The sequence below is a fragment of the Schistocerca serialis genome, chromosome 3 (genome assembly GCF_023864345.2).
Source record: "Schistocerca serialis cubense isolate TAMUIC-IGC-003099 chromosome 3, iqSchSeri2.2, whole genome shotgun sequence".
Classification (NCBI taxonomy): domain Eukaryota; kingdom Metazoa; phylum Arthropoda; class Insecta; order Orthoptera; family Acrididae; genus Schistocerca; species Schistocerca serialis.
In genome coordinates, this window is record NC_064640.1 from 497203949 (window position 1) to 497217357 (window position 13409).

Sequence of the window (13409 nt, forward strand, 5' to 3'; positions counted from 1 at the left end):
CGGAATTACTGGACCTATGGGTCCTGTTGAAATGTCGCACAAGTTGGGTGATGAAAACCCAGGAAGCATCCTTAACTCTAGTTTGAGTCCTGTTTTAACATCAGAGTGCAATGTGGTGAGTTCAGTATCCTCTGTCTACAATTTAGGGAGTTGGTTCAAAAAAATGGTTCAAATGGCTCTGAGCACTATGGGACTTAACATCTATGGTCATCAGTCCCCTAGAACTTAGAAATGGTTCAAATGGCTCTGAGCACTATGGGACTTAACATCTATGGTCATCAGTCCCCTAGAACTTAGAACTACTTAAACCTAACTAACCTAAGGACAGCACACAACACCCAGCCATCACGAGGCAGAGAAAATCCCTGACCCCGCCGGGAATCGAACCCGGGAACCCGGGCGTGGGAAGCGAGAACGCTACCACATGACCACGAGATGCAGGCATTTATGGAGTTCACTGAGGTCCAGTTGTGAAGATAAAACCGACACACGAGATAGAAAATCGGCGACGACATTGTCTGCCCCTCTGACATAACGTATGTCATTCATAAACTGACATATGAGGTCCATATGATGAAAACGTCTCGGGGACGAGTCCTTGCCTGGGTTACGGAAAGCGTATATCAATGGCTCGTGGTCGGTAAATACCACTAGATGGCGACCTTCGATATCATCCTGGAAATATTTGATAGCAGCATAAATAGCAAACAGTTCCCGGTCAAAGGTCGACCATTTACATTGGGAAGTGGACAGTCTGTGGGAGAAAAATCTGAGGTGCCGTACCACAGAACCCACGGATTGCTGAACTACCGCCCCCACTGCTGTATCACTCGTGTCTGTAGTAAGCGAGATGGGAGCATCAGGAATGGGGTGAGTGAGCATAATGGCTGTCTGTAAGGCTGACTTTAGGTTATCGAATCCACAACGCATATCTGGAGTCCACGTGACCGCCTGAGACCCTGAAGTGTTTTTTTCTGCGAGATCATCTGTCAGTGGGTCTTGTATTTCAGCAGTATGGGGGATGTGTTTGCAGTAGTAATTTACCGTTCCAAGGAAGTGGTGGAGGCCCTGAAAATCTTTAGGCAAAGGCACCGTACTAATGGCCTCGACCCATTTGGGTATGGGGTGGATGCCGTCGGCAGTAACCCTGTGGCCCAGAAAAGTGACACTAGTGCAGCGGAGTTGTGTCTTGGAATTGTTCACTGTGACACCATTTGCTTTTAATAGTTGGAACACTGTATTTAAATGGTATTCATGTTCCTCAAGGGAGGAAGAAAAAGTTAACACGTCATCCAGGTAGGCATATGTGAAGTCCAGTTTCCTGACCAACGAGTCGATGAACTGTTGCCACGTCTGTGCAGCATTTTTAAGGCCGAACGACATAAACAAATTCTCGAACAACCCGAATGGGGTGATGATAGCGGTTTTTTCAACATCCTCCAGTGCCATTGGCAGTTGGTGATACACCTTGTGACAGTTGATTACACTGAAAATTCGTGCCCCATGTAGTTGGGAAGCAAAGTCTTGAATATTTGGGATGGGATAATTATATAGAATTGTTCTGGTGTTAAGTGCCCGATAATCACCGCAGAGGCGGAAAGTGTCATCTTTCTTGGGCACCAAATGAATGGGTGACGACCAACTACTAGAAGAAGGGCGAATAGTCTTATTATCTAAAAGTTCCTGAAAAACAGCTTTGGCATGTTTAAGTTTTTCCGGATTTAAACGCCTAGCATTTGCACATACTGTATTGATTCTGTGGACAGTACCGTTGTTGATCGCGAACACTGATGGGGATGATGGGTCTGCACCCGATGCACTACAACTAACCCGTAATGCACACACTTGTGTGTCCCAGGCCGGTGGGTCAGCAGCTGTGGTGGTGATCCAGTAGTAGTCCTTGTCGTAGAGCTTGGTGGGGTACTTGGTTGCGTCGCGGGCACAGCTTCTGTCTGGCAGTAGAAACGTCGCATGGCGTCAGCGGCAGGTGCGAGGAATCAGTGCAGGGATTGGGGCTGTGGCCATGTGTGACAGCTGGGTGACCTACTTAGAAGCATCCATGAGCTTGGCTTGCATGGCGGTGATGCGTAGGCGGAGGGCTTCATTGCTGTCTCAAAGTTCGTCATTGTGTGATCTAAGAGAGAACACTGCAACAGCAGTTTCAGCTGGCTTACACAATAGAGTGGCACTCTCAGGTGAGAGGGAAGAGATACCTGAACTGGTGGTACTGTCTATTGAGCTAATGGTTAGTGTACCTCGTTGTAGGTTGGGTGACAGTGCAGAGGCTAAGAGAAAATCTACCCTGTGCACAGGTTCGTCCACCTCCGCGATAACGAAAGTCCACTGTAAGGGGATGTTAACTTCCTGCAGTTTAAGGCTTCAATTAGTTATTCCATGACATTGGATCAGGGACTTATTGGCAGCTCAAAGCAGGGGGCAAGGCTGACACTCGAATTCAATACCTGCGGACAAAGATATCACACTAACCTCGGCCCCCGTGTCGACTAGAAATGAAAGGCACATCTTTCACATACAAGCGTCTTGGTGCATGGTGTGAAGCAGTATTAAGTGACAGGCATCTGAGCTGTGCAACGCGACCCGTAGCACCTGAATTGGGTCACGTTATTAGTTTGGGAATGCGCATGGAGAACAACTCTTCTTAACCGCATCGCCAGAATGGAAATAACACCAACTGGGATGGCACGTGGCGTCATTCATCATGCTAGCTGAGGTCAAAGTGGCAGTGTAAGGGGGGGGGGGGGGGGGCGCCTCTTGTTTGCAGGTTCCTCCAGTGGCGGCGTTGCAGTAGTACCGATGTGAGAGGAGTTACGGCGGAGGCTGACAGGTGGTGTTGGGTCCGTTCACATGCGCGGAGTGAGTTGTGCGCACTCTGTACCACACAATGGAAGCTGCAGCACAGGTGTGCCAACCTCTGAGGCCGCAGTATGTGGGGTGGGCAGAATGTTGTATACCTGGTCTGCGATCTTCAGTTTGGCTTCTAGTGGGGCTGAAGTCACATGGAGAAGTGGAATTTGAACTTCCGGAGGAAGTTTGAGCAACCAGATGGACCAAAGTGTAACATCTGGCATGTGATGTGTGTCTATCATGGTGTGGAGATGACGCCAGAGCTGTGACAGTGATCTGGGACCCAGCAATTCGTGACTGATGAGGCGGATAGCTTCCTCTGTCGATGTGGACAGTCGCTCGAGGATGGTGCATCGGGCAAATGCATATTTGTCCATAGTGTGAGGCGAAGCCACAATATAGCAGATCAGGTCCAGTTCTTCATGGAGGTGACATAGAAGGCAAAGGAAATTTGAATTGTTGTTGGCGATGCCATGTAGCTGCAGGACATGGTCGACCAAGGCAAACCATGTGTGTGGGTGGTCCTTGTGAAGGGGTGGTAGCTTTGGCCAATGGATGGGGAAGTATTGACATAACTGTTTATTAGAAACTGTCACTCCCTGTCCATAGTTCTGCAGCCTAATTGGCTTGCGTGCAGTAGCGGTGTACCGGCTTCCAACACTGTCAGTGGCATGTGGCAAGGTAGGCGCGGCTGGCTCGACCTCGGTCGAGAAATCAGCGAATCGTGCGCTTGATGAAGTAACGCCAACAGGCGTAGAATGGACCGGCACAGTAGAGTCGACCGTAGTTGATCGATGTGCAGAGAACGACGGAGTACAGTTTCCAGGCCCCTCCCCTAAAGGTGCATTAAAAATTTTAAAATCACCTAATGTTTGTTGAACACATGCGGTAGATGCGGCAGGAATGGTGTGTGCCACCAGAAACACTCCTAAAGCGGACGCAGATAGTGTGTGTGTGTGGGGGGGGGGGGGGGGGGGGAGGGGATAGTGGGGGCTGGTGCAAGCTGTAGGGTTCCGTGATAGACGTGAAATTTCCCGTCTTGGGCGTCCAGCTCGATTTGTGCCACCACTGATTCGAGTGGAAAGTTCACACTGGCACTTGGGACACCCGCAAACATAGTCACTGGGGTTTGAGCACATTGTGTCAGCCGTTGTTGAGCACTCGGAACATGTGGAAAGTTCATACTCGACGTAAAATATTCCTATTCAAAGTTTTGTGCATGAAAAACATTCTGTTGGTACGGAACACTGCCACACAACTGCTGACTTACGTACGATAATGGAAAGTTGTTGTTCATACCTGATGCCAGTACATGTGGCTATGGGAATGCAGAAGCACTGTCCTGTTGCGAATTGCTAGTAGGTGTGTTTCGAAACTGCATTGAACTATCACAAACACACGGTGGATAATTGGAAAACCCTGCCAAAGCGTCCATTGGGAAACTTAGTTGGCACGTGTGCGGTGTGGTGGGTGGCAAGTGATCCATTGTGTACTGCTCAATGGTACAAAAGTTCGTTGTAGCACTTGCAAACAAAATTCGTGGTCACCAGTATTGGTTTTAGTGTTGTAGGACTGCAGGATCCAATGATGCACACTACACCACATGTAATAAACACTATTTTATTACTCAGAAGCACACATATACAGTTAAATACATTCTTGGTCACTCTATATGTGTGTAAACTTTCATGCGCAGCCACAGACTGCCACAAAGAGCTTGGCAAAACAAAGATATTACACGCAATTTGGTCGATAGTCACCACAATCTTATTGAGGAGGGAGATAGGATGTGGTGGAGGACTCTGGGGGATGAGGGTCCCAAGAGGAGGGTAGGGGGTGGGGTCGGTGACATTGAATGTACCACGCTAAATTGCCTCAGCCATCACCTGACACCCCTCTCAAGGTCGAGTGTAAGCTGATACTCCCCTTATCAGTGGCCCTGAAAACAATACCAAGGTCATCTCGTATTCTCACTAGATAAATACTACAGTGCATATGGAAAAGCTCTCTAAACATCTGACATAGGAACTTCTGACCTGCAGTGATTAATAAAGGCAATGATTCAAAGCACCAGTCTATGGGCAGAGTAAGCAACACTTGTTGTGTCTCTTTCAAAGCCACCATCCTGCCATTTGCTTTCAGATGATCAACACCACCACCACCACAACAACAACAACAACAACAACACAAGTAATTTTAAACAAAAAGAAATAAAATGTAGTGTCCATGCTGCCTCCAACTGATCCTGATAGCCTGCAGTGTGCATAATTACTCTATGTGACACAATTATGCTATGGTCAGCAAAGCAAATAGTTCATAAGTAGATCATAGTTCATCATCTGTCTCTTTCACCCCTATACTCATTAATTATATTTAATAATGTGTGTCAGACTTGCACTGAGCGTCTAGGTAGGGATTAATAAGGCATTTCTCCAGCATGACTAATTTTATTAGTGTTGCTATACGAGTACAATCAGAAAACTCTTTATCTTATCCTTAGATTATATGTGCATGCCTTTTCCACCTACTGGTTTCAACCAACGTCCAGCATTTGTCTCACTCCACAATTTTTACACACCACACTTCCCTTCATTACCAAAGTGATGATTCATTCATGTCTCAAGTTGTGTCCTATAACTGATCCCCTCTTTCAGCAATGTTGTGTCATAAATTTGTTTTTCATCAGTTTGATTCTGTACCTCTTCATTATTTACTCGATCTAACCATCTAATCTTCAACATTCTTCAGTAGCAATATATTTCAAAATCTCTCATCTTTGTTTAATTAATTAATTCATTCTTTCATCATGTTCCATAGATCCCATGATGGAGGAGAGCCTTCAGGGGTGCAGAAGAAGTCACAGCATACAGCAAAAAAAGACAAGGAAATTGTAGAAACTTAAGATTCATAGTGCAGTAGCCATAAATTAGTATTATACTGCTTAATGCTGTTCACGCTTCTGCCACACCAGAGGCTGCTCCCAAGGGCATACCACATTGTACTAACCTTCTTGATTACTTTATCTGTATGTTGAGTTCATTTTAACTTGTATTGTTCTTATTTATTCAAGTCAGAAGCAAATACAACACAATTAATAACAAAAGACAGTAAGACTTACTCAGCTACACTACTGTTGCTCAATATCTTGCAACACCAATTGTGCTCAAAGTCACAAGTAGAAGATCTACTCCTGTGCAAATGCAGGGCATAGTTGACTGACCAGTAGGTGTTCCATCATGTGTTCTTCTCTGCAGTCACAGCTGGTATCCACAGGGAAGTGTCATTTCCGGAGGTTACTCCTGGATCTTCCAACTTCACATCAAAGGTGGCTGAATGACCTCTACCTGGTCCAATTCTATTCATGCCCAGGTGGGAGGGTTTCTGAAGGGGATGGCCAGGTTGAATCTTCTCAAGTTGAGAGATCCAAAGTTTCCTCCTTGCTGTAGCTGCTGCTGTTTGCATCATTGAAGTGGTCGTCATGAAATGTGTTCTGGACCTCAACCTCAGAGTTTTTGTGATAAGCCTGATTAGTTCTCTATGCATTGGCAGATACTTCATGAAGGTTACTTGGTGGCATAGGCCTGTGAGCTGGTAGAGTATTAACCCAAAGAATTTTACACACTGTGCTTCATTCAGGGCAAGACCATCAATGACTAATTCTGGTGATTTAGTAGCAATATAGTTGTGACTGACAGTGTTTTTTTCTGATATTTTCAGATTTCTGAAGATGTCCATGGATCCTGAAGCAATAAACTTAACAGCCATAAACATAGTGCAGTCCATGGATTCTGTTCTGTCATTACCATCACAAGCAGCCTTTGATGCTGCACACAGACTGGTTCAAGAGTTCATGAGCAAGTGAGTACCTCATTCATAACATAAAGCAGTACTCTTACTACCCCATTTCTGGCAGCAGCAAACAGAAACTATAATTTATATGATATTGCAGTGTTTATGTTGTTAAGAAGAATGAAGATATGTTACTTTGGACATTTATGCAAGCCATTATGAAATACAGGAAATGTATTTGCAGTTGTGAATATAAACAACCATCAGCTGTATAATGGAATGACAACAATGAAAATTTGTGCCAGACTGGGACTCGAACCTGGATTTCCCACTTTACATGAGCACCCATGTTAACCACTTTTGACACAGTATCCAGGCATAATTCACAGCCAGACCCAAATTTCCGTATGTCAGCATTCCTGCGTCACAACCCATATTTGTACACATATTATGTAATTCCCATACAGGCAATGACATTTCAATTGAAAGTCACTGCCATATATTGGCAGATAAATATGATATTGCAGTGCCTGTGTTGTTAAGAAGTACCATGCATGTGCAAAGGAACAGACTCTGCAGCAACTACAGCCATTATGTAACATGTGAAATGTATGAAATGTCCTCCCCTGTATGGGAATTAATAATGTGTGTACGAGTACAGGTTGTCGCACAGGTACTCCAAGATATGGAAGTTTTGGTCTGGCTGTAAGTCATGCACAGACAGCCAAAGCAGATAAGGTTACCACTGGCATAAAGCAGGAAATCTGGGTTCAAGTCCCAATGTAGCACAATTTGCATTGTTGTCATCCCTTATACAGCTAATGGTTGTTTGTATTCACAACTATGAACACATTTCATTATTATAATTTATTTTTATTTAAAAACTAAATCTTCATTATTAAATCTAATTTTCTGTGACTGCATATCATTACAATTGTGTCCAAAAATTAAGCATAATTGAGAAGTGGGATGGCTTTTCCTGGGTTGGATATCACAAAGGCTAAAAAAAGATCAAACATAATCAGAGTACAAAGCAGAGCCTATATAATTAGCGAGATTCTGAATCAAAAAATACACATTTAACAAAGGTGCTCAAGTAGTCTTTTGTTTCAATATATTGTTTTGGAAATGCATTGGCATGACTTTTAGGGTGAACATGTTGCAAAATTTAACTAAAATTTGTCCAGTTTTGTTAATTTATGAACTAAGTAATTTCCAGCTGTGATCCTGTATTTCTTTTTTCAGCTAACAGGGCATTATAGTCATTCATCTGTGTCTGAACCAGATTTTGTGGAATTATAGACACTGTTTCCAGGTTCTATTAGCTGTCTCTTCATCTCTTCTATTGTCTTCATTGGCTACCATGTGGCATTTATCAATGAAAATATTTTGCTAGCATACTTTATAGCAACTGTAATTAATATTTCAGTTGCAATACTGGGTAGGCTATTTCTTTGACACTGGCAGTATTTTTGAAGATTTGTTTATCCATTTACTTTTGAAGAATCTATGGTTGCCAAAACCCATTTCATTTTCATTTGAAAATCTTGTTTCTTGTAATTACTTGAATATTTTACTCTTTTCATGTTTTCTTTGGGTTATGTAATATTCCTGTTCATAAGAGTCAATTTATCTTCAGTGATCTAAAAAACTTAGTTTTTGGATCTCCATTCCTCATTGTTATGTGTCATTCCAGCCTTCCAGAACCTGAAACTCTGTTATCAACAACAGTGGATTGATTACCTCAATGAGTACTGAAGTGATTTCTGCCATGCTTCATTATTCTTGTTTCTCAGTGGTTTGGATCAAAGTTCAACTTTAGTACTGAAGTAGTTAGTTCCATGACATATTGTCCTAACTGCACCTTTGCTGAGCAGGCACTGATGACATGCTACTCACTGTAACATGGGTTTAGGTAGATAATGAAATGGTTCTTCCAGCTTTCCACTGAGCTCCTTATGCCACAAAAGGCACTGGTCAGTTTTGCCTGCACACTATAATAGATAGGGGCCCTCAGAGAATGCTATCAGCTGGACTGCCAGCCTTTGGTTTCTTTAAAATGTTTTCTGCATGTGACTACTACAGCAGTATATTTGTTGAAGGACATTGTGATGGTTCCAGCTTGGCTGTTGCTTACAGATTGGCTGTTGCTTACAGATATTTAACATATTAATTTTGTGGTATTAGCCAAAAGCAGCCTCACAGGCCATTCTCAAGTGCTGCAGGTGCCAACATGAAATATATTTGAGTATTTAGCAGTGGACATGGCAGTTTCCAAAGCAAGCACATACACATGTTAGCATCAAATTTAAAACAGAATATTCACTGAACAGGACAATAGTTTCTATGATGACCACTACTATATTCAGAAAAACATTCTGTTTTAAATTTGATGCCTTCACATATAGGTGCTCACTTTCAGAAATGCCATGTCTGCTGCTAAGTAATCAAACACATGGGGCAGATGCAGATATGGAAACATTGCAAGAAATGCGTGCTTAGGAATAAATGCAGATGTTAGTCAGGCAGACTGTGTTACTTTATTTGACTATGAATGGAACGCTTGCAACATCCTCAATATGTTTCAAGTGTCAGTTGTGGCCAGGGCAGTGTTCTGTGTAGTTGTGAATGAATTATGTCAGAGCTAAATGAATTCAAATATGGGCAAACTGTTGGCGCTCATATGGTGGGTACTTCCATAGCCAAGGCAGTGGATGTGTTTGATGTTTCAAGAGGTACTGTATTGAAGATTTATACTGCATACAGGGAAAGCAGAAGAACATCATGTCCGCAGCTCGTGGTCGTGCGGTAGCGTTCTCGCTTCCCACGCCCGGGTTCCCGGGTTCGATTCCCAGCAGGGTCAGGGATTTTCTCTGCCTCGTGATGACTGGGTGTTGTGTGATGTCCTTCGGTTAGTTAGGTTTAAGTAGTTCTAAGTTCTAGGGGACTGATGACCATAGATGTTAAGTCCCATAGTGCTCAGAGCCATTTGAACCATTTTTTTTTTAAGAACATCATGTGTTATGTTACAATGCCAATGAAAGTGTGTGTTGTGTGACCATGACAGATGGTCATTTAAGAGGATTGTGACAGAAATAAAGAGGATAGCAGCTGCAGAAGTCACATCAGAAATGAAATCATACTCATGAACCCTGGTAGCACTAAATCAAACCAAAGGGAGCTCCATAGGCTGGGAATTGATAGATGGGCTGGAATTCCAAAAGCACTGATCAGTGATGCAAATACCCATAAAAGGACAATATGGTGCCAAAACCATAAAACCTGGACTATGGAGCAGGGGAAGCAAGTCATTTGGTCATACGAGTTTTGTTTCATCCAGTTTCCAACTTCTGCTCCAGCTTACATTCCAAGAGTGAGACATAGCAGGGGTTCAGTGATGATTTAGGCAGCCATATCATGATGCTGAATTGGTCTGTCATTACTCTTCAAGGTAGCATTACTGTCATTGATTGTGTGACCATTTTAACTGATTAGGTCAATACCATGGTACAATGTTTGTTCCACAATGGCACTGCTGTGTTCCAAAATGACAGATCCTCTGTTCAAACAGCTTGCATCATCCAGGACTAGTTTTATGAGAATGAGAATGAATTGTTGCAACTCCCCTGGCCTTCACAGTCACCAGATCTCAATATTATTGACAATTTATGGTCTACTTTGGAGAGAAGGGTATGTGGTCATCATCCACTCCATCATCATTACCTGAACTTGCTGCTATTTTGCAGGAAGAATGGTATAAAATCCTCTTGTAGAATGTACAGGACTTGTATTCATCCATTTCTAGATGACTGCTGTAATGTCAACACTTTTTCTACACTCTATTACAGATGGTAATTTGTTATTATTTGTGTTTCCATACTTCAGTCCACTCCATGTATATCCCTGTATAGTATGAGATGTTAGCACCTACAATGCTTGGGAATGGCCTGTATGGCTGATATTGGCCAATCATATAAAATTATATAAATTAAATATGTGTAAACAACAGCCAGGTGGAGCCACTACAATGTCCTTCTTTATGATGGGTTATTCCTCCAGCTCCTCTTTGCAAGATGCGGCCATGAGCATGTGACCGGTATAACAGAGCAGAGGTTTTTTTAACACCACAGTGCTCTAATAGGCATGGTGCTTTTAGAGGTGGTGTGCTGTAGCCTTTGAACTTATTTAGCCAGCCAGTTATGTGGGGAACCAATAGCTTAATGTGGTTCTGAACTATGGTGTAACTCAGTATTTTCACACTTAAAAACACACGCAGAGGTGAAAGAAATGATAAGTGACAGGTAAAACGCCTAGAATTGACTTGGGATCAAACTCAATACTGAAGGATTTGCAGTTTGGCACTTTACCATTGTGGGACCAAACCACTATAATAGCATGATTATTATTATTATTATTATTATTATTATTATTAGTAGTAGTAGTAGTAGTAGTAGTAGTGTTTTTACATTATAATTTCCATTGTTTGGAAATTTATAGTTCAATATTTTCTTATTTTGACTTCACTTCTTTAACAAGCTCTGTTATTCATTATAACACATTCTATAACTTCTCATGATTGACACAAGGATCAAATTTAATAACACTAAAATAAATAAATTTGATGTCACCAGGTACATAGATTATTCAAAAGTTCTTTGAAGATATATTTAATGTTCACACTTACAGCCACACCTTAGAATCAGTGTATTACACATAGCATAGTTCTTTGTTTGCTCCATTAAGGCAAATAAAAGTGATTATCCAAACCATGTCATTTTGTTGTGAAGCTGAAACTGCCCTTTCTTTTAAAAAACTCGAGCAGACTGTTAGCAATGTTAAAATTCTACATTAGCACAAAGCTGCACAAATAAGTTATGGATGCAAGACAGACCAATATACCTGATTGTTACCTTCTGCATAGGTAATTCCCAAGATCACTTCCAGGCGATATATATCATGACTATCATGGAGTGAGATACTAATTTTGTTTACAGCACTGACAATGATGGTTGAGCATGCAACTGTCATGACATCAGAAATCCATTTTGTTCACAGCATTGACAATAACAACAACAACAACAACAACAACAACAACAAAAGACATAGCAAAGTAACTGACAGTAATTTAACTTACCTTACTCATGATCCAGATCTTCTTCATCAACGGTTCCACATTTTGTGTATGCAGCTAATAGCAATCCTGTTTTGCTGGAGTCGGGTTACACTCTAGCTATATCTTTCACTAGGTTTGACACATGTCTCTCTGTAACACTCCATGCAATTTTTAAGATCATGATTCGGCACTAAATGAAATCTAAATCGCTTTCCACAGTGCACAATCTTGGAATTAACTCCCACCAGGTAAGGGAGGTGCAAGTTAACACTGCACCGGCTTCAGTTCACTCATCTGTAGAATGCTGCTGACAAGGTTCACTATTACAAGACTTTCTGTTAGCAATGCTGTAAACAAAAGCAATAACTAATCGATATCTGCCACCATGAGTGTTGCACGTTCAACATATGAAGGGCTTATTTCAATGGTGGTACAAGTCTATTTTTGTTCATTTTTGAGATACAGAGTACTAAATTTAAATGAGCACTGAAAAATCTGCAGTCAAGATACTAAAAATATTCAAGTATATGACTTGTTGCTAGAGATGAACCTTTCTTTCTATTTGTTTGGATGATTTCAGCAGTATTACATGCTGAAAAGTGGAGGTAATGGAGTTGAACCACTATTGAAATAAAATAAATTGAACATTGTAGATAAACCTGATAATTCTTTTATTGCAAATAATTTTATTACAGTTTTAATGTACACCTTCTTATTAAATTCACATGTATAATCAAACTACACAGTCAGATATGTTTCAGGTCAATTGGTTTCTGTACAACAAAGGATTACATTCTTCTTCTTCTTCTTCTTCTTCTTCATGGTCCAGACATCTGTCTTCTGTTTGTAGAACAAGGAAATTACTATATTTGATAGCTAGAATATAAGGGAGCAAATCAAGCATATTCTGCATTTTCTTTTTCAGCACTTTTCTCGTGTGTGGGTAAAGTTCTGAAACTGCAATAGTATAATGTGCATGTGGTCTCCCTCTACCATGTTTGGGAGCAAGGTTTAGGACATCTAAGTCAATGTCATCATTCAGTGTTTGCTTGTAGAGCATTTTGTACAGCTGTTGCCTCTCAAAATGCATCCATTTTATTTTCAGCCAATTACATTGAACATACTCCTCATTTTGCTTCCTTCTTACCACTGCATTTTGTAACTGTTTGAGTGCTAAAAAGTCAGAATGCTTCAGTTCTGTGCATACAAATTTATTGTTTCTGCCAGTTTTCCTAATTGTTTCAAAAATATCATCTGGGGAAAACAGAAATTCTTTCTCATTTAATTGTTTTTCTATCTGGGCAAAATCCCTGTCATTTGGCAAATATGAGTGACCTGGGAGCAAGAACTTTAAATCCATGACGTTGACATGAAATTGAGGAGATTGTGTCACTTTCATTAGTGTTAGGGCAATATTTATGTTCCTTTTTTGCCCACCACATGTCACTGTATGCAACTACCTGTTTTTGAGAAGTGACACACTTTTCAATATGTTTCAATAAACAGGTACCAATTTCCTCTGAACCCCTTGATCCAGATGTTTCATCCCAAAAATACATCTGGATTTTGCCATCAGTTAAATTATGGCATCCAAAATTATACATGTACATGTTTCTTTTGTAGTACAATATCAATGTTGTCA

At 41.5% G+C, this 13409-nt stretch overlaps 1 protein-coding gene across 1 annotated transcript in view; it reads left to right on the top strand.

Moving 5' to 3' along the window:
• The window catches only part of LOC126470948 (aminopeptidase N-like), a 536862-nt gene that overhangs the window by 491805 nt on the left and 31648 nt on the right, over window positions 1-13409 (top strand). The window contains exon 14 of the mRNA XM_050098998.1: window positions 6583-6723. Coding sequence (XP_049954955.1) covers window positions 6583-6723 — 141 coding nt within the window. The remainder of the gene's footprint in view (window positions 1-6582; window positions 6724-13409) is intronic.